Raw genomic sequence first — 21,304 nt, 5'->3', positions numbered from 1 at the left:
TAACCAAACATCAAGATCTGTCTGCAAAAGCAGTAATTTACCCCAAATTGAACCTTGGGCCACACCTGTTCGCTATCGAAGCTGTCTCAAATGCTGCTGAACATTATGCATCTGAGGACTGAGACGAGGAGTGCATTCTTCGCTCAGACAGTGGTGAATTTGTGGAATTCTTTGCCACCGAAAATGGTTGAGGCCAAAACATTTTCAAGAAGGGGTTAGATCGGGATGAAGTGTGAGCAAGGTATTGAGTTGTAATGAGCCATGGTCATACTGAATGGCAAAGGAGTCTCGATGGCTTGAATGGCCTACTCCTGCAACTGGGATGATTGACTGGGGGCTCCTAGATGACAAGAGCTACTGAGGCTTTGATCAGAACAAAGGAGAATGTGTGATTCAGATATCTGCAACTGGAATCAAGGGAGTCCCTAGAAGTATACAGGGATTCCAAGAGTTGACTGAAGATGGGAATCAGAAGGGCGAAAAGGGGGCACATGATAGCCTTGGTTGAGAACATTAGAGTGAATCCTAAAGAGGATGTTAAAAAGAATAACTGGAGAGAGAATGGGACCCCTCAAGGACCAAAGTAAACATGCACGTGTAGAACCACAGGAGATGTGCGAGGTTCTCTATGAATATTTCTCTTGTGTTTACCATGGAGCAAGACATGAAGACTTGGGAATTTGGGGAAGTTAATGGTCATATCTTGGGGATAGTCCATATCACAGTAGAGGAGGGTTTGAATGTATTAGAATGTATGGATCTCCTGATCCTGACCAGATATATCCAAGAACAATGCAAGAGGCTAGCGAAAAAATTGCAGGCACCCTGGCTGACATTTTTGTATCGTTGCTAGCCATTGCTGAGGACCCGGAAGACTGGAGGGTAACGACTGTTACCATTATGCAAGAAGAGCTGCAAAGAAAAACCTGGTAACTGTAGATGCGTAAGCTTAACATCTGTGATGGGTAAGTTACTGGAGAAGATTCTGAGCGATAAAATATAGGTGCACTTGGAAAGACAGGGTTTGACTAGGAGCAGGAGAAAGTGTAGCCTGCAGATGCTGGAAATCAGAGTCAAAAAGTGTGCTGGAAAAGCACAGCAGGTCAGGCAGCATCTGAGGAAAGGGCGAGTTGACATTGACTGTCCTGCTCCTCAGATGCTGCCTTACCTGCTACGCTTTGAGAGTGGGAGATCATGCCTCTCAAACTTGGTAGAGCTCTTTGAAGTGACGAGGAAGGTTGATAAGGCCAGGGTGGTAGATGTAATGCATATGGGTTTCAGTCAGGCCTTTAAGGTTCCACGTGGTAGGTTGCTCTGGAAGGTTAGATCACATGGAATGCAGGGGGACCTGGCAAATTAGATCCAAAATTGGCTAGATGGCAGGAAGCAAAGGGTAATGGAAGGATGCTTGTCAGACTAGAGGCCTGTGACTAGTGGAGTGCCTCAGGGTAGGCACTGAGCCCATTGCTGTCAATGTTTTGGATGAGAATGTAGAAGGCATGATTAGTAAGTTTGGTGACACTGAAATAGGTGGTATCATAGACCATGAAGAAGGTTCTCAAATTGTAGCAGGACTTTGATCAGCTGGGAAAATGGGTCGAGAAATAGCAAATGGAGTCTAATATAGATAAGTTTGGAAAATCAAATCAAGGTTGGCATTTCATGGTAAATGGCAGGCGCTTAAGGAGTGTAGTGGAACAAAGGGATCTTGGAGTTAGGTGCATGGTTCTCTGAAAGTGGAGTCACACACAGGTGAACAGGGCAGAGAAGATGGCTTTTGACCTTCATCAGTCAGGGCATTGAGTATAGAAGTTGGGAAGTTACATTGCAGTTGCATAAGACGTTGGTGAGGCCGCACTTGGAGTATTGTGTTCACTTTTGGTCACCTTGCTGTAAGAAGGATGTTATTAAACTGGAAAGAATGCAGAAGAAATTTACAAGGATGTTGCCAGGACTTCATGGCCTGAGTTATAAGGAGAGGTTGGACAAGCTAGAACTTTTTTTCTCTTAGAATGTAGGAGACCGAGAGGGGACCTTTATAGGGATGTATAAGATCATGAGAGGAATGGATAGAGTGAATGCGCACAAACTTTTTCCCAGGGTTGGGGAATTGACGACGAGGGTTTAAAATTAGAGGGGAGAAACTAAAAGGGAAGCTGAGGGGCAACATTTTATACAGAGAGGGTCGTACGCATATAGAATGAGCTGCTGTGGAAGTGATTGAGGTGGATACATTAACAACATGTTAAAAGGTATTTGGGTCAATTCGTGGATAGGGAAGGTTTGGAAGGATATGGGCCAAGTGCAGGGAAATGGGTGGACAGTTTGGTCGACGTGGACTAATTTAGGCTAAAGGACCTGTTGTCTTCATGTTGTAGAACTCTGACTCTGACTTTAAAACTGTAGCCATCTCCCTTAACATTACCAGGAGAAAGTGAGCATTGCAGATGCTGGAGATCGGAGCTGAAAATGTGTTGCTGGAAAAACGCAGCAGGTCAGGCAGCATCCAAGGAGCAGGAGAATCGACGTTTCGGGCATGAGCCCTTCTTCTTAGCCCAACTCACTGTTTGCAGTTTTGCTCAGGGTCCTTATGGGACCCTTTGACAAAGTGAATGTTGATATCAAAGGCAGTCTTATTCACTTGCATACTAGGTTGATGCATCCTGTCAAAAGTAATTTTGAAGGCTTCTATGGCATTGTATACTGGGTGAAGGTCATTCCTTAACATTTTGAAATCCATCAAATTAGTGACACAACTTTGTATGCACAACTTTTTTAGTGTTGAAATTAACCCTTTTTATGAATGTTACAATGTAATGATTATTGTGAGCTGAGCTGTGCAACATCACAGGGGCACAGTGGACGGCACGGTGGCACAGTGGTTAGCACTGTTGCCTCACAGCGCCAGAGACCGGGTTCAATTCCCGCCTCAGGCGACTGACTGTGTGGAGTTTGCACATTCTCCCCGTGCCTGCTTGGGTTTCCTCCGGGTGCTCCAGTTTCCTCCCACAGTCCAAAAATGTGCAGATCAGGTGAATTGGCCATGCTAAATTGCCCGTAGTGTTAGGTGCAGGAGTAAATGTAGGGGAATGGGTCTGGGTGGGTTGCGCTTCGGCGGGTCGGTGTGGACTGGTTGGGCTGAAGGGCCTGTTTCCACACTGTAAGTAATCTAATCTAATCTAATCTAATCTAATCCCATTTAAATGCTGCTAGTGACATTGTTTAATTATCTCCTTTTCCCAAAATCAAACCCTTGATATTGCCAAATGTGAGAATAAATAATTGAGGGAAGTATTTCTTTGACGTGTATTTTTGTTGCAGTAGTATTTTTGTGAATCCGTATGTGTTCTGGCCTTGGCCTGGCAATTCAGGAGTTATGAATTGAAATTCAACAATGGTATGGTGTGATTTTTGAATTCACTAAATCATCAATCTGATGATGAAATGGCAAATTAATAGGAAAACCATTTTATTGTCGATGTATTTCAAATAATGAAACTTAACTGCACCCCGTTTCTCTGGCACACAACTCTAGTCCGATGTTGAGAGGATACTTTTGAAATGAACATTTTAAAATGGTATTAAATATGTTTAAACACCTGACTTTGTGTTTTAAACAGCATATTTATACCGGAACGCAATTTGATTTATGAGAAGCTCTGAATGTGGAGATAGGTTACATGCTTTTGTGTATTCAAAGTAAATTTTAGATGTTGGTTTTCTCCAATTCTTATCAGAATATTACAGGGATTTTAACATTTTAGCAATGGAAGCGGTTCAGAATTTTGAATTTTTTAACTAAAACTTGATGTCTCTCACCTATCTTCATTTGGTCTCATGAATGATTTACTTGAATTGAGAAATTAAGAGTTACAAGTCTCTAAAAGCTACTTTATTTTGTTCTGCAGTGCGTTCAGAAGAGGCTCTGTTTCTCTTGGCAACATGTTATTATCGCTCAGGGAAGGCATACAAAGCCTATAGGCTTTTGAAAACACATAGCTGTACTACCCCTCAGTGCAAATATCTTCTTGCCAAATGTTGCACCGATCTCAGCAAGTAAGTATATGTAAATAGAAATTTGGCAGCCGCACATTCTTTAATTCTGAAACATTGGATTGTACTTCAGGCTGCTGCTGGTGTGACATGAGTATGTCTTCTGCCTTTTAAGAGAGTTGGTCATGTTTCCTTGTATGATCATATGTTTTTTTGGGATTTGATGCATGGGTGAAATTGGGAAGCTAATTCCAATTGTCTGGCTTTAAAATTTACCCCCTGCATTTGGAAGGTGTAGTGCATGAGATTGCATCAAATGAATAATGTGTGGTCAGATGGGGGAGTGTTTGGTGTGTTTGGGGAGGGGGCAGGGGGCAGTGTTGGTGAGAATGGGGAAGGGAAATGCTTCTTGCTACCTATAAATGAGTGAGCAGCCTGGTATAATCTTTGTATTGAAGTTTCACGTGCAGTTGGATTGTCATAACTGCACACAAATGTCCAACTATTAAATTTTGTTTTTGTTTTGGTGTCCTTTCTCAACCACTAATTTTCTGCTCCTATGATCCTCATCATTCTGATTTTCCTAATTCTTCTGCTTTCTGATTTGGATTTTGAGGATAGACTGTAATTGAGATCACTGCCTTTCATCAGCCAGGGAGCTCACTTGAGTATTCTCTGCATATATGGCTGTTCTGTCCTTTTTTTAATAAACTGGTCATCTGAATAAGCTGACCCTGGCTACCTTTTCAGTTGCTCATGATGGAGCATGATTTAAGAAACACTGTTCTGAAGAAATTCCAAGTGATATTGGATTGGACTGCTCAGTGTCTATTTTTACATTTGCACAATCTGACTCATTTTACTTTTTACTTTTCTCTGTCCCAATTGATGGCTGAACTCTTTGGGCAGATAGTGGATTTAAAAAAAAAAATCTGCCTGAAAAGTCTGGAGTTTCATGCTGAGTGTAACAGTGAAGTTTGCCTGACCAAGAATGTTTCAGTGCATTCTGACCTGGAGCTAAACTTTGGATTAAATTCACCAAAACTGACACCATGCTTCAAATGCTTGTGATCTTTGGTTATATTTGATTCTAAATTTCCCAAGAAGATTTGGAATCTTGGGCTGCAAATCAATCATCGTTGTATAGCATAGATACACGCCCTTCAGTCCAATGTACTGTCAACTAACAAACGATGCTAATCCTATTTATCTTCATTTGGTGCATAGTCTACTCTGTACTGGCATTTTAAAAGCTTGTCCAGATGCTGCTTAAATGTCGCGAGAGTATTGCTTCCACCACCTTCTCTGGCAAAAGTTCCAAATATCTACGACGCACTGGGTGAAAGAATTTTTACTTACCCCTCTAAGCCACTACTTGCTGTAATCTTCTGCCTTCTGGTCTCTAGTCATGTCTGCCATATGGGGACAATTGTCATCTGTTTCTGTGCTGTACGACTCTGACACTATGGTCTACCAATCTATGGTTCATAATTTTGTATACCTCCATCAGATCCTCCTCTGCTCCTCATAACTGAGACTTTCCATCCTTGGCAACATCCTGTTGACTCTCCTCTGCACCCCCTCTGGTGCAATCACATGCTTCCGATGTATGGCTAATGTTGTTCCTCTGTGTCTCTCATGAGTGGTTGGGAAGCTGTTGGAGAGAATTCTGAGGGATAGGATTTATGCTCATTGGAAAAGCATGGCCTAATTAGGTACAGACTGGATGCAGATAAGGTCATGTCATGTCATGTCTTATAAACTTGATTTGAATTTTTTGAGGAGGTGACCAAGGTGAACGATGACGGTAGAGCAGTGGATGTTCTATACATGGTTTATAGCAAGGCTTTCACCAAGTTTATCCGGAAGATTAAGATGCATGGGATCCATGGTGAATTGGCTGCTTGGATTCTGAATTGGCTTGCCAATTGAAGGCAGAAAATGTTGGTGGGAGGGTATTTTCCTAGCTGGAGGTCTGTAACTCGTGGTGTTCCATAGGGTTCTCTACTGGGACCCTGGCTGTTTGTGATATATATTAATGACTGGGATGAAAAATGTAGATGGGTGGGTTTGTATGTTTGCAGGTGATACAAAGATTGGTGGAGTTGTGGATAGTATAGATAGTTGTGAAAGGATATAATGGGATATTGATCAGTTGCAGATATAGGAGGAGAAATGGCAGGTGGAGTTTAATCTGGGTAAATGTGATTGGGAGATCAAATGATAAGGAAAAGTTTACAGTTAATGGCAAGACCCTGAACAGCAGCGCTATACAGAGAGATCTTTAGGTTCAAGTCCATAGCTCTCTGAAAGTGGCCACATAAGTAAAGAACAGGTACAGCATGCTTGCTCAGAGAATTGAGTACAAGAGTCAGGATGGCATGTTGCAGCTTAATTAGACTTTGGTTAGGCCACATTGGGAGTATTTACATTCAGTTCTGGTCACCGTATTACAGGAAGGATGTAAAGGCTTTGGAGAGGGTGCAGAAGAGGTTTACCATGATGCCGGATTAGAGGGTATGGGCTAGAAAATCTTGTTGTTTTCTCTGGAGCAGCGGAAGCTGAGATGAGACTTGACCGAAGTTTATAAAATTGAGATGCACAGATAGGGTTGATGGTCAGAATCTTTTTTCCCCAAGAGTTGAATACCAAGGACCTTGTATACAAGGGGGCATACATTTAGAATGAGGTGGGGCGGGGAGGTGGTGGTGTTGTAGGGGAGTCTAAAGGAAATGAGGGGCAAGGTTTTGCACAGAATGGTACGAGTCTGCAACACACTAGCAGGGGTGGTGATAGTGGAACTAGCTATGGTAAGGGCATTTAAGGTATTTTTAGATAAGCACATGAATATGCAAAGAATGGAGGGAAATAGACCAAGGATAGGTAGAAGGGAATAGCTTAATTTGGCATAATTTTCCATGCAACGTCATGGGCCAAAGGGCCCATTTCTGTGGTGCACTGTTCTAAATTCTATGGTAATTAGAACTGTACCTAACCAATACTCTCTACATTGCAACTAGACTTCCTTACACCTACGTTCTGCACCTGGTTTATGAAGGTAAGCGTTCTGGTATCGGCTTTGCCACTGTATCTCCCTAATTTGACACCTTCAGAGATCTATGGATTTGTACACCAAGGTCTCTTTGTTCTTCAGTACTCCCGAGAGACCTGTCGTTCATTGTGTATGACCTTCCCTCCTTACACTTTCTCTCACTGACCAGGATTAAATGCCATCTGCCAACATTCTGCTCAGTGTATTACCTGCTTAAATTCAGACCATAGCCTGAGATCACCCTCACTGTCAACATTCTTGTCATTTGCAAATTCACAAATTTACTTTATACATTTTTATGTAGGAAGTTCATGTTCATGCCCATATAAAATAATCACTCAGGATCTCAGTGTGGTACACTGCTGGTACAGGCTTCCAATCTCATAAACAACCCTCCACCAGAACCAGGGTGTAAAGGAGGGATTCTGGACCCGAGTTGTTGTTTCTGCTTTTTCTCCAAAGATGCTGCCAGACCTGAATTCCTGGTTTGTTTTGAATTTCTAACATCTGTGCTTTGATTTTCGTTTAATATATTTAGTCACTCTTTTTCAAAAAATACTCAAATGAATTATTCAGGCAGGATTTTACTCCCAGCAAATCGATGTTGACCATCCTTGATCAATCCCTGCCTGTCCAGGTGTTGGTTTAATCTTTTCTGCCGGAATTGTTTAATTTAATTTCCCTCCCACTGACATCAGACTAACTGTATGTAATTACTTGGTTTGTTCATGTTGGATTCTTGAAATCACATTAACTATCCTCCAGTCATGTGGCTCGTGAATTATTAAGTATTTATGCTAGGGCCCCAGCCATCTTCTCCCTCACCTTCCATAGCAGCCTGGCATACCTCTCCTCAGGTCCTGGGGGTTTATGAGCCTTTATACCTGCTAAATTATCTAATACTTGCCCCTTATAAAGCTTAACATTATCCAGAATTTCACCAGCCCAACTGAAATTTCCAGCTAAGGTTTCTTTCTCCTTTGAGAATACAGATGAGAAACGCTTGTTTAAGACCTCATCACATAATCTGGCTCCACATACACATTGTTCCTTTGATCTCAAACAATGCTACTCTTTCCCTGGTAATTCTGTTAATACACTTAAAATGCTTTGGGGTTTTTCTTGATCCTATTTACCAAAGATATTTTGCGACCCCTCTTTATCCTCCTCATTTCTTTTATAAGCAACCCCCTACATAGGCTACTCATGAAATGCTTCTCACCATGTTAAATACTTGAGTTATGGACATTGAATTCTTCCAGGTCATGGTAGGAGAATACTTGCCTTCACTGTGTGCAAGTACATCATTCTATCACTGGTCACTCATTAAATGATCTTGTTACTGTGCTAGTGGTCTGGGAGAAAAGTAACTCATTGTGTCCCATCATTGCTTGACCAAGGTCAAATCCCAGTCCACAGAAGGCAGAGTTTATCTTGAAATGCAACAGATTTTGTTTTACTCAGTAGGGAGAACCTCTGTTCGAAAATAATTCTTTTTTGTTTTCCTAGGTTGGCTGAAGGAGAGCAGATTTTAGCTGGAGGAATGTTGAACAAGCAGAAAAGTCACGATGACATTGTTACAGAGTTTGGAGATTCGGCTTGTTTTACGTTGTCTTTATTAGGGCATGTATACTGGTAAGACAATTTAAAAAAAAAAGAATGTGGTGCTTTGAACTGGACGCAATATGCCAGATCAAATCAAACCATTGTCTTCGACAATATGAACAAAACACATTGCTCTTGCACTCTCCAATACCATTCATGAAGCCATGTCCATTTGTCTGGCCACCTTGAATAATCTAAACATGTGGGTGCACATACCCTATTCTCAAATCTCTCTGCTGCTGCACCCCTTTCACAAATGTACCCAAGGTTGTGTTTGTCTGTACTTTTCTGACCAAATGAATTTCTTCTTTCTTCTACCAATTAAATTGCACCTGTTTTGTCATTTCCGCCAACTATATCTGAACACTTGAAGGATACATGACATGGTGCAGAAAAGATAAACTGGAATTGTCCAGGGATTAGTTTGAAGTATTCAAAATCGTGAAAGGTCTGAGCAGTACATATTTAGAGACAAACTGTTCAAACTAGAAGGGACAGGGCAGCACAGACTTTAGTTAATTGACAATGGAGGCAAAGACAAGATAACAGAAACCTTTGTCAAGGTTAGGATCTGGAATGTACTTAATGAGAGGGTGGAAGATAAAAGTTTGAGAGGATAATTGTAGGATAAATTTTGTAATATGGTTGTTTATTCCAAAGTTATCTATGAAATAGTTAACATTTAGGACCTAAGTTCTACACTGTCCTCAGTTAATGTTTTGAAGTTTTTATCATCCAAAATTGTACACCAAGGCCGAGATCGTCAATATATATCAGAAATAGCAAGAGTTCCAATACTGACTCCTGGGGAACTGCACATTCCTCCATTAGGAAAAGCCTCCATGAGCCATGACTTTTTCTTCCACTCATTCAATTTTGTATTCATGTTGCAACTGTCTTTTTCATTCTGAGCAGAAGTACCTTTCATGGAAGTCTGTGTGGCACTTTATCAAATGTCATGTTGATGTCCATGTTCACGACAGCATCAGTTTTACCGACTTCAAACTTTTCTGTCTCTTAGTTGAGCCTCATTTTCTTTTTGTGAAGAAATTTGTGCTGCCTTCCTCTTGATCAAAGTGGCTGATGGTGTTGTTTGGAATTATTCACAAAAGCATCCCCTTCATTGAGGGTAATCCGATCGGCCTGTGTCTATTTTAAACCCCTATTTGAAGAGTGTAACAATTCTCTATTAATCCAACTCAATGATGGTGTAAAAAAACAACGAAACTTGGACAATTTTGATGAGTGCCTCCACAATTTTTACCCTTTCCCTTGGGTGCAACTTATCTGGTTCATGTGCCTTATCCATCTAAAATATAGACAACCTATCTGGTAGTGTCTCTTTCTCAGTTTAAAACTGTTTCTCTTTTACCATGGCTGACAAATGTAAAATATACTCTTGGTCTCAACCATGGTACACTGCCTTCATGTGTGAATCCCCTTTTGTAAGTAGTTCCTTATGATTGTTGACTTGTTTCCTCACTAAAAATGAGTTCTAGGATGATTATTGTCCAGTGACAATAGACGGGTGGGATGCCTGGGTTGTCATGTTTTCATTTTTTTTTGCCAATGCTTGACTTCAGCTTGCCATTCATGATGAAACTGTCTAGTTCCTCCCCAGTGTCCCTTCCCCTTCAGATGATTTTGGGCCAGGATTTCCTCGGTAGGGATATTGCACTCGTTCAAAAAGATTTTGAAGCATTTCTTCTTCCCTGCAGAGACTTGTTCACTGTCAAGTGCAGTGTTTGTTGTGGGAGCCTTGTATCAGGAATGCAAACGTTGTTACCTACCCAGTAGTGTTGGCCTTCGTGAGAGCACTTAGACTGATGCACCTGATGTGCCATGAGATTTGCAGGATCTTGCAGAGACCGGGATTGTGATATTTCTTCGAGGTTAGGAAGTGCCCGTTGTGCCATAGCCTGTGTTTTTGAGTCTCATTGAAGGGTAGGTTTGATAGTATTCTGTAAACTGTGAGGTTGGTGCCAGGCTCCAAGTCCTTGTCTTCCGAAATTATAGTTCAGGTGACCAAAGGTCAAAGCTGCACACTAATGCAATTGAACTTTGACATAGATCTCTGTCCTTGTTGACAATCTGTTCTGAACATTTGGAATTGTTGGTAACTGGATTGGTGGGGGGGCAGTAGATGGGTGGGGTGTGCGTGGAGTGGAAGGGTTGCTTGTTGTATGCCTCTGAAGATGTTGGCAGTGGCTCGGACTCAGCATCTGAGTGGGTGCACATGCAAGCAATGACTTCATGCTGTAGTTAATGACCGGGTGAGACAGAGAAACACAGAAATTCGGAGCAGGAGTGGGCCATATAGCTTTTTGAGCCAGCTCTGCTATTCAATATGATCATGGCTGATCAGAGGCATAGTTAATAAGTTTGCTGATGACACCAAAATTAGAGGTGTAGTGGACAGTGAAGGAGGTTACCTCCGATTACAACCGGATCTTGATCAGATGGGCCAATGGGCTGAGAAGTAGCAGATGGCGTTTAATTTAGATAAATGCGAGGTGCTGCATTTTGGGAAAGGAAATCTTAGCAGGACATATACACTTAATGGTAAGGTCCTAGGGAGTGTTGCTGAACAAAGAGACCTTGGTTCATAGCTCCTTGAAAGTGGAGTCGCAAGTAGATAGGATAGTGAAGAAGGCGTTAGGATAGTGAAGAAGGCGTTTGGTATGCTTTCCTTTATTGGTCAGAGTATTGAGTACAGGAGTTGGGAGGTCATGTTGCGGCTGTACAGGACATTGGTTAGGCCACTGTTGGAATATTGCGTGCAATTCTGGTCTCCTTCCTATCGGAAAGATGTTGTGAAACTTGAAAGGGTTCAGAAAAGATTTATAAGGATGTTGCCAGGGTTAGAGGATTTGAGCTATCGGGAGAGGCTGAACAGGCTGGGGCTGTTTTCCCTGCAGCGTCGGAAGCTGAGGGGTGATCTTATTGAGGTTTATAAAATCAAGAGGGGCATGAATAGGGTAAATCGACAAAGTCTTTTCCCTCGGGTGGGCAAGTCCAGAAGTAGAGGGCATCGGTTTAGGGTGAGAGGGGAAAGATATAAAAGGGACCTAAGGGACAACTTTTTCACGCAGCGGGTGGTACATGTATGGAATGAGCTGCCAGAGGAAGAGGTGGAGGCGAGGACAATTGCAACATTTAAAAGGCATTTGGACAGGTATATGAATGGGAAGGGTTTGGAGGGATATGGGCCAGGTACTGGCAGGTGGGACTGGATTGGGTTAGGATATCTGGTCGGCATGGACGAGTTGGACCGAAGGGTCTGTTTCCATGCTGTACATCTCTATGACTCTCTCTGTCTTGATGCCATATTCCTGATTTTTCTTTTATTCCATACCTCTTGATGCCTTTTAATGTGTAAAAATGTTTGTTTTTTTTCCCGAATATATTCCGTGACCTAGCAACCACAGCCTTCTGTGGTTAAGAATTCCACAGGTTTACTTCCCGTTGCATGAAAATGTTTCCTTGTCTCGGTTTGAAATGATTTACCCGTAACCTGACATTGTGTCAATAAGGTAAAGAACAGTGGATGCTGAAGATCTGAAACACACAGTTTTCTGCATGTTAACAAATTTTCAATCTATGCCAATATATTACCCCCATCCCATATGCTTTAAATTTGCATACTATCCTTTTAGAAAAAATATCATCAGCCTTCTCAAAATCCAAATACACCACAACAACTGGTTCTCCCTTATCTATTCTTCTAGTTCCATCCTCCTAAATCTCCAATAGATTGTTGAGCACGATGTGCCTTTCATTTAAACCAGTGCTGGCTTTGTCCAATCCCACTACAGCTTTTCAAATGTTCTGTTATCACTTTCTTTATAATTTTCCCCACCAGGCTAACTGACCTGAATCCTATGTTTTCTGTCCTTCCCTTTTCAGAAAATTTGCCACACTCCAATCTGTAGGGACGTATTCAGGGTCTGGAGAATGTTGAAAGGTCGCACGGTGGCACAGTGGTTAGCACAGCTGCCTCGCAATGCCAGAGACCCGGATTCAATTCCCACCTCAGTCTGTGTGGAGTTTGCACATTCTCCCCGTGTCTGCGTGGGTTTCCTCTGGGTGCTCCAGTTTCTTCCCACAGTCCAAAAATGTGCAGGTTAGGTGGATTGCCCATAGTGCAGGGTGAAGAGGTAAATGGAGGGGAATGGGTCTGGGTGAGTTGCTCTTCGGAGGGTCGGTGTGGACTTGTTGGACCGAAGGGCCAGTTTCCACATTGTAAGTAATCATCATCATCATCAAGGTTGCCACCAATGCATAATATATTTCAAGGGTCACTTTCTTTTGTATTCTAGGATGTCAATTATCAGGTCCTAGTGATTTTTCAGCTTTCACCATGTGAATTTCCTCAGCACCATTTTGTGGTACGGATTTGTGGTACTGTGTTCAGTTCTTCTATTACCATATTGATCCATGTTATAATTTCCTTGACTTCTGACTGTGTGCCCTGCATTTGTCAATACTAATCTCTCTCTCTTCTCATTTATAAAAGTTTTTAAAGTCATTTTCTGTTTACTGCAGTTTTACTCTGATATTCTATTTTCCCCCATCTTGATCAAACTTTTTTGGTCTCTTTTGCTGAATTCTAAAATGGTGCCATTCCTCAGCTGCTTTGGCAATTTTGTATGTCTCTTCCTTGGATCTAAACTGTACCTAACTACTTTTGTAAGTCATGTTTGACCCTCTTATTTTTTGCCAGATAGCAATTGTAATTCATGCACATGTTCTTTAAATTTAATCCATTTCCTTTCTCCTATCAAACTTGTGTAAGCATGCTAACGCATGCATCACCATTCCTATACTATTTCTCCATCCTAATTTTCATTGTGGGCACCTGGTGCTGGCAGTAATCATGAAATTACTGTCTTTTGTGGTCCAACGTGTTGTTTTACTCCCTAACTGCCTATACTTTGCATATTCCTGTCTTGGTACTGAAATGTCCACCACCAGTGGTTCTTCACCTTTTTTCATCCCCCTCCAGAATGCCCTGCAGCCATTAAGACATCCCTGATCTTGACACCAGAGGCAACGTGTCATCCTGGATTCTCTTTAGTGACCACATTAATGCCTGTCTGTTCTCTATCATAATAGCCACGCTGAGAAAGTCTATAGCCTTAAAACTTGTCTTCAATTATTAAGACTAAAATGTAGTGCTGAATTATAGAACACTTGAAAGTAGACAGGCAGGAAGGCTCAGGAAAAAATGGGGGAGTGGGGGGGGGGAAATCTCAAGGAATGCAGAAGATGGAGACATCTGGGCTTATCAAGTGATAACCGGATGCTGTAAGGCAATTAGGAACATTTGCCTTGGCATCAGTGAATCTGTGTGAACTGGATAGCATTCACAGCCGTTCCCTTGTGAAATTAATGACAGTGTTTGATTCTGACCCTGAAATGAAACTCTGTGCCATCAAAAACTTGGTAATTAATGGTCAGATGTTGTTAATTATAATGGATTCTTATTACCCCTTGAAAGCGGGGCAGACACCGAGGGGAAAAAAAAACTTTGCTGTTACAAAACCCTGACTTGAGAGTTCAAAAAGACACAGAGAGAGACCGTTTTAGTGCTGAGGCTGTTGGAGCCAGTAGAAAATTAACTCTTAGTGCTTATCTGCTATGGATTGAATTTAATTGCATTCTGGGACTTTTTAATGATATTGAGTAGCCATTGCTGGTTATTAAATACAAACGGTGTAAAAGGTAATATTGATGAAGCCTTAACTTAGTTGCTGTTCTTGCAGACCACTCTACAGACCTAACAGACTGTTCCCCTGTCCATTCTTCCAAATTGGATCTTATGTCGTATTTGAATTTGAATCACAACTTTGAAAAGAAAGCATGTTAATTCAAAGACTAATGAGTCAGTTTAAGTGCAACCTTATGGTAATATCTCAGCCTCAGGTACAGAAGGGTTCAGTGCTTAAAAAGCAGGAGTCTGCTCCTAGTTTAGAAATTATTCAAAGCCTGACATTGAAGAGATTCCGGCACAATGTGTCAGGAAGCCATTTTATGATCAAAAGTTTGCTGTCCTTGCTGAGAAGCTATTTTGTAAAACAGTTTTATCTGACATGTGAGCTGTGCAAGGTTACCTTATGAACTCTCCAATTAGCTCAGACTGGTACCTCTTTCCGATAGGTACTTATCTCACGAGCAGGCCCCTAACTCAGCTGGGTATTTTTTTCCCACCTGATTGATGGTTTGGGCCTGTTGGAGTGATTAGTCAAGTGGACACAGACTTGTCAATTAACTTTTCTTCCTTACAAATTATTGTTTTTCACTGTTATCTTTTTAATTAAGGACATGCAATATTTTTGAAACTTTTGTATAAAGGAAGCCACTTTGTAACAGTACATCGAAATAGCCTGCTGGGGCACTGAAGAGCTGGTACCCTTCTCTCTTAGGTTATTAGAACCTATTAGTTTAGCCTATAGGTATCAATATTATGTTGTAACAGTGATGCTATTAGTGAATAAAGGGAATGACTAAAATTAAACTAAACTGTCTGTAAGAGGTTTTGATTCCAGACTTCCAAAGAGTACGATCTCTGGGATGAACCAAGAGAAAGACTTTACAGGTCTGAGTCCACTAGGGATTCCCTGGGTCATCTCAAATCTGTACTTTAACAATGCTAGTCTTATTATTCCTTTGTGCACCAGAACAACCCAGAGTGCCATGAACTTGATTTCCACTGCTGCCTCCTGAGTTGTCATCTCCCCCATCTCCCCCATCTCCCCCAAAGTGGGACAGCTATTGGGCACTCCTATACTGTGCTGTACTCTTTCTGGTGGTCACTCATCCCCTTTGTCTATTCAAACTTCAATGTGCTGTGACCACTTAATTGAATGTGTTGTCCACAACAATCTCAGCATTACAAATGCTCCACAGTGAGTCCACCGTTATTCGATGTGAAATATGGTTAGGCAGCTGGACTTTACTGCGCAGATGGTGGTCACGGACACTGTAATTACTCATGACTCTCATAGCACAGGCGAATCATGTCACAAGTGCAAGTTTCACTGCCATGACTCTTCCTTTTAATAAAGCTTGTTTGTTGCTCCATTTAAAGAATATTAACTGTGCGAGGGATACTGGGGTGAGAATGGTTGGTTGTTTTTGACGGGCGCAGATGCATTGGACCAAAGACCAAAATCTTTCTGTGCCGTCGATCTCTCTGACTTCAGGAACTTTGTTTTACTCCAAACAGTCCTGCAGCAATGGCAAGTCTTTACCTCACATCTTTGGAAACCATATTTTAAGTCTTAACTTTATTTTCTTTACGTCATTTTTGTTGCCTTTGTTATGTCGGCCCTAGTTTTATTGGTTGAATCTAAGTATGCTACTTGTTGAAAAATATTATCTAGCTTTTCTCATTTACAGCAATTTGTCGACAATCCCCATCAGCAGTTTCTTACTAACCAATAAACTTGCAATTTTCCTGTGTTGTCATTCTTTTTCTCACTCCGTTTCAAACTTAGCGATAGTTGTGCCCTCGCAGGTGCTGCCACCTCACCTGCTCCCAAGCTAAATGATGTAGGCCTCAAGCCTCAGCCATGATTTATTTACATACCTGCTCTGTGTTGCTCTCTCACAGGTCTTGCTGTGTCTCCATCTTGAGGTAAGTAGTGTTGGGGGCCTCCGGCCTTTGCCATAATTTGTTCTCCTGCTCTGCACCACTTGCCCACAGGTGCTGCTGCCTCTCTGACTCCATGAGTAGCCTTCCAATCATTGAATAGTTCAGCCAGTGAACTTTTAGATTTGTCACTTTTGTCATGTGACTGCAGGATTTTCATCCTGAATTATCGATCTGACATGCAGGCTGTGGAGAATTTTGACTTCAGAATAGAATAATAGAAGATAGGTGTTGGCCGTTTAAGTCTTTTTTCTCCATTCTGGATCATTTGCTTTGAAGAACAGCTTTCTTGTCATTATGGAGCAGGCAGAGGGTGGAGAAATACTTCTGGGGGGTTCTTTTGTCGCCCAGAAGGATGCATCCTAATCATTCATGGTTGACAGCATTGAAGACCTGTCACTTTCTTGAAGATGGTCACAACTATGGCATCTCTGCGACCTTCTGGCATGCTCTCCTCCCTGGTTAGGAAATGAGTTCATGCGTTTGGATAGTGTGTCTCAACCTTATTTTAATGCTATGATGAGGATGTCACCTGCTTTTGCTGCCTCATTCTTCATTTATTGAATAGCCTCTTCTGCCTCATTCTCGGTTGAGGTTGATCCTGAGATGACAATGGTTGGCAGGATGGAGTTGAGGACACTGACATTAAAGACTTTCTGTTTAGCAGATCTTTCAATGCTCCTTCCAGCAGGTGCCGACTTCCCCTTTCTCCTTGATGGGCACCTCTGCATTCCCCGCCTGTCGCAGATGTGGGACCTTGGGTACATGTCTGCAGCCTGATGGTGGTGAACAAATCATGCACATCGTGGTTGTTGACAAACTTTGTATCTTCCATTTATTCCATTTCCATTTCAAAATTTTCTATTCCTTCCTTGTACAGAATTCCTGATGGTATTCAATGTACTAGTTAACTTTGCAATATTTACAGTTGCTTTAAATTTCAGTCATTGTCTTTGACTGAACATTTTGTTCAGTTGCTTATCAAGTTACAAGATTTTCTTTTACAGAAGTATAATCACTGATCCAAGTAACTGTTCAAATGTCAGCATTAAGACTCCAGTGTGGAAATTGAGGGGGTGAGGGGAAGGTAGCTGGGAATGTAATAGGTCGATGAATTATGCCGGTATAGCTGCGGAAGATGAACTGTTCCATGTACCTGACGAAGAGGCAGGTGTAGCTGGGGCGCATGTGGGTGCCCATACCTACCCCTTTGGTCTGGAGGAAGTGGGAGGATTCGATGGAGGAATTGTTGAGGGTGATGACCAGTTGAGCCAATCACAATTCCTCACCTTTTCCTTCGCTAGATCGACAATTGTATCGGCACTACCTTGTGCACCCATGAGGAGGTTGAACAATTCCTTAACTTGACAAGCGCCTTCCACCCTGACCTCAAGTTCACCGGGACCATTTTGGATACCTTCCTGGACTTCTCCATCTCCATTTTCAGCAACTGACTCAACATGGATATCGACTTCAAATCACCAACTCTCTCAGCTGTCACCTCCACCCCACCTCCGATAAAAACGTGTTCCGTAATTGCCAATTCCTCTGCATCTGCTGCCAGGAGAACCAAATTGTTGGTTGAACATCCCAGATGGTCTCCTCCTTCAAGGACTGCGATTCCTCCCCATCATGTGGTCAACAATACCTCCAGTACATCTCTTCCACTTCCTGCACCTTCATTCTGAAACCCAACCCCTCCGATCCCAACAAGGACAAAACCCACCTGGTGTCCTCCATTTCCACCCCATCAATGTCCAGATGCAAAACATCATCCTCCACCATTTCTGTCACCGATAAGCAGATCCCACCACCAGAGAGATATTTACAACCCCACCCCATCTGTGTTCCGCAGAGCCCATTCCCTTCGCAACTCCCTTGTTGGGTTCATGCCACTCGCCATCAACTCAACCCAACCTTCACTCCCGGCACCTTCCCTTGCCGCCAGAAGAGGTGTAATACCTGCGTCTCATCCAAAGTCCCAATGTATCCTTCCACGTCTGACAGAGATTTTCCTGCAACTCCACATATATGATCTACCGTGTCCATTGCTCCTGATGTGGTCTGTACATTGGGGAGACAGGATGCCAACTTGTGAATCATTCCAGAGAACACCTCTGGGACACACTCACTAAACCACCCCACCGCCTTATGATCGAACACTCAAGTCCCCTTCCCACTCGGCCAAGGACATGCAAGCCCTGGGCTGACTCCACCAACAGATTTTAGCCACCTGACGCCTGGTGGAAGAGCACCTCATCTTCTGCCTTGGGACCCTCCACAAGGAATCAGTGTTGATTTCACCGGTTTCCTCATCTCCCCTTCCCCCACCTTATCCCAAAATCACCCCTCCATCTCTGCACCGCCGCCTTGAACTGTCCTACCTGTCCACCATCCTTCCCACCTACATGGTCCATCGTCCACTCCGTCCTATCACCATCAGCCCCCCTCCCCTACTTTCATCTACCTGCCGCATTCCCAGCTACGGGGCGGCACAGTGGTTAGCACTGCTGCCTCAGTGTTAGGGACCTGGGTTCTATTCCAGTCTCAGGTGACTGTGTGGATTCCTCCCACAATCCAAAGATGTGCAGGTCAGGTGAATTGGCCATGCTAAATTGCCAAGTCTGGGTAAATACAGGGTAGTGGAATGGGTCTGGGTGGGTTACTCTTTGGAGGGTCGGTGTGGACTTGTTGGGCAAAAGGGCCTGTTTCCATACTATAGGGAATCTAATTAACCTTCTCCCCAGCCCCCCGCCCCATTTAACGTTCCACCCCCTGGAACCAGCCCCCCTCTCCCCCAAAAAAACACATTCCTCATGAGCTTATGCTCAAAACATCGACACGACTGTTCCTTGGATGCTGCCTGACCAGCTGTGCTTTTCCAGCACCACGTTTTTTGACTCTGATCTCAGTCCTCACTTTTTCTTGACTTGTGGCACTGTATCAGTTGTGCTGATTGTAATAAATTCATGGATTCTTCTGCATTATTCAGACAAGTGCCACAGTTAGCTGCGTTACCTGAATTAAAAGGCAAGTCTTATGATTGTTTGAAACCCTATTTAAAAACAAAATGATGGAGAAACTCAATAGGTGTGGCTGCATCTGTGGAGAAATGAAGTTAACATTTTGTGTCCAGTATGACCTCTCTGGATTGGAGTTCTCAACCACATGGCATGCTAATTAGGATGTGGAAAACCTGCCTGGACTCCTTAAGAACGTAAAAATGAGGGGCAAGAATAGGCAGTTCAGTCTCTTGAGCCGACTCCACCATTTGAATAGATCATGGCTGATCTCCTCTTGACCTCAACTCCACTTCCCAACCTGCTCTCCGTAATCCGTAAACGTGCTACTAATTTAAAATTTGTCCATCTCTTCCTCAAATTTACTCAATCTCCCACCATCACTGCACTGTCGAGTGTGAAGTCCACAAATTCATGACTGAGAGAAATTTTAATTTTCCTTCGTTGCCCTAAAACTTATTTTATGCAGTTCCTGGTCATACACCAGTGACTCAAGTGACCTCAGTGCGCTGTTGTCTGCTGTGCTGGTTCTGGATCAACACTCAGTATCTTAATCAGGGTCATTTGGACAAGGAAACTGGGTAGAATAATTCTTGGACATAATTTTTTGGGATTTTTAAAATTGTAACCAAGGCTGAGTTCATGAGATGTTATCACTGTTCGATTGTGCCCAACGGTAATTCCATGTTAAGGTTAGGTTTCCTTTTGAAATTTTTGAATCTCATCCTGTGCTGTGTCACCTAATAGGTAATTCTTTTTTAACAGTAAAACGGATCGAATGGCCAAAGGATCGGAGTGTTACCAAAAGAGCCTTAGTCTAAATCCCTTTCTTTGGTCCCCTTTTGAATCCTTGTGTGAAATAGGTAAGTACTTGAAACATTTTGTGACTTAATATTTTACTTTTTTTTCAGCAAACATTTTAAGTAAAATCTGATGAAGAAGAAGCTGAATAATTTCTCTGTCTCCCTTCCAGGTGAAAAGCCAGATCCTGATCAAACGTTTAAGTTAACATCTCTTCAAAATTTTAGTAGCTATCAACCAAGTTTATGTATGCCAATGGTGTTGAATCACAGCATGCAACACCGACAACCGGACACTGTATTAATGGAAACACCACAAGATACCATAGTGAGTCCAGTTGCATCCATGTTTTGCACTTGATTGAACCTTTCTACTCCCGATTGCTCCATTTGAAACTTTTGCAATTGCTGTGCCTTAACTAAGGAGAAAAGAGTTCAGTTTTCAGGAATACCTTTTTTTGTGTTTGGTCCTCAAATGCATCCATGACAACTTGGCAGAAGTTGGTTTGTTGGTTAGCTTACCAGGTGAAATAGTTGAAATGATCTAAAGTTATATGGTGTATTATTGATGCTTTTTATTGATGTAGCTGTTGTGCAATGTTTGTTAGTAAAGATGTGACACAGTCAGATTTGCATATTTAATGTCTAGCTGCTTTACCTGCTGTACTCTACCCAAACTCCCTTTTTTGTCTCAACTTCTCATGATTTTGAACACCCTTTCAAATGTTCAGCTACATGGTATAATAGAAATGCCAAGGTGGTTGTTCTTAGAGTGGAAAAGCAGAGCAGTTCAAGCAACATCTGAGGAGCAGGAGAGTCGACATTTCGGGCATAAGCCCTTCATCAGGAATTCCTGATTCACATACTTGTTGAAAGGCTTATGCCTGAATCGTCGACTCTCCTCCACAATGCTGTCTGAACTGCTGTGCTTTTCCAGCGCCACTCTTTTCGATTCTGACTTTCCAGCGTCTGCAGTCCTCACTTTCTGTTGGTTGATCTTAGATAAGTTTGACACCAGTGTCTCATGCATGTTTTCATTATTTTTTGCTGTGTCCCAATTGAAGCTTTCAGTCCTTGATAACTGGATGTTATGCTAAACTGAGGCCAAACTAGTGCTTTATGAAGATTCATCATAACACCATCCTTCCTTCCTTCATTTGAGAAGTGAGTGGCACACGCT

The 21,304-nt window shown here is 42.4% G+C and overlaps 1 protein-coding gene across 1 annotated transcript in view; it reads left to right on the top strand.

Annotated features, from left to right (window-relative positions):
* cdc27 (cell division cycle 27) overlaps positions 1-21,304 on the top strand; it is a 147,536-nt gene that overhangs the window by 50,845 nt on the left and 75,387 nt on the right. The window contains exons 3-6 of the mRNA XM_043675341.2: positions 3,909-4,056; positions 8,555-8,680; positions 20,090-20,187; positions 20,298-20,452. Of these exons, the coding sequence (XP_043531276.1) occupies positions 3,909-4,056; positions 8,555-8,680; positions 20,090-20,187; positions 20,298-20,452 (527 nt within the window). The remainder of the gene's footprint in view (positions 1-3,908; positions 4,057-8,554; positions 8,681-20,089; positions 20,188-20,297; positions 20,453-21,304) is intronic.

The sequence above is a fragment of the Chiloscyllium plagiosum genome, unplaced genomic scaffold (assembly GCF_037043375.1).
Source record: "Chiloscyllium plagiosum isolate Xiang-an unplaced genomic scaffold, Cpla_swu_hap1 HiC_scaffold_32, whole genome shotgun sequence".
NCBI lineage: Eukaryota > Metazoa > Chordata > Chondrichthyes > Orectolobiformes > Hemiscylliidae > Chiloscyllium > Chiloscyllium plagiosum.
The sequence above is the reverse complement of the archived record's forward strand: the minus strand, read 5'-3'. Positions and strand labels throughout refer to the sequence as shown.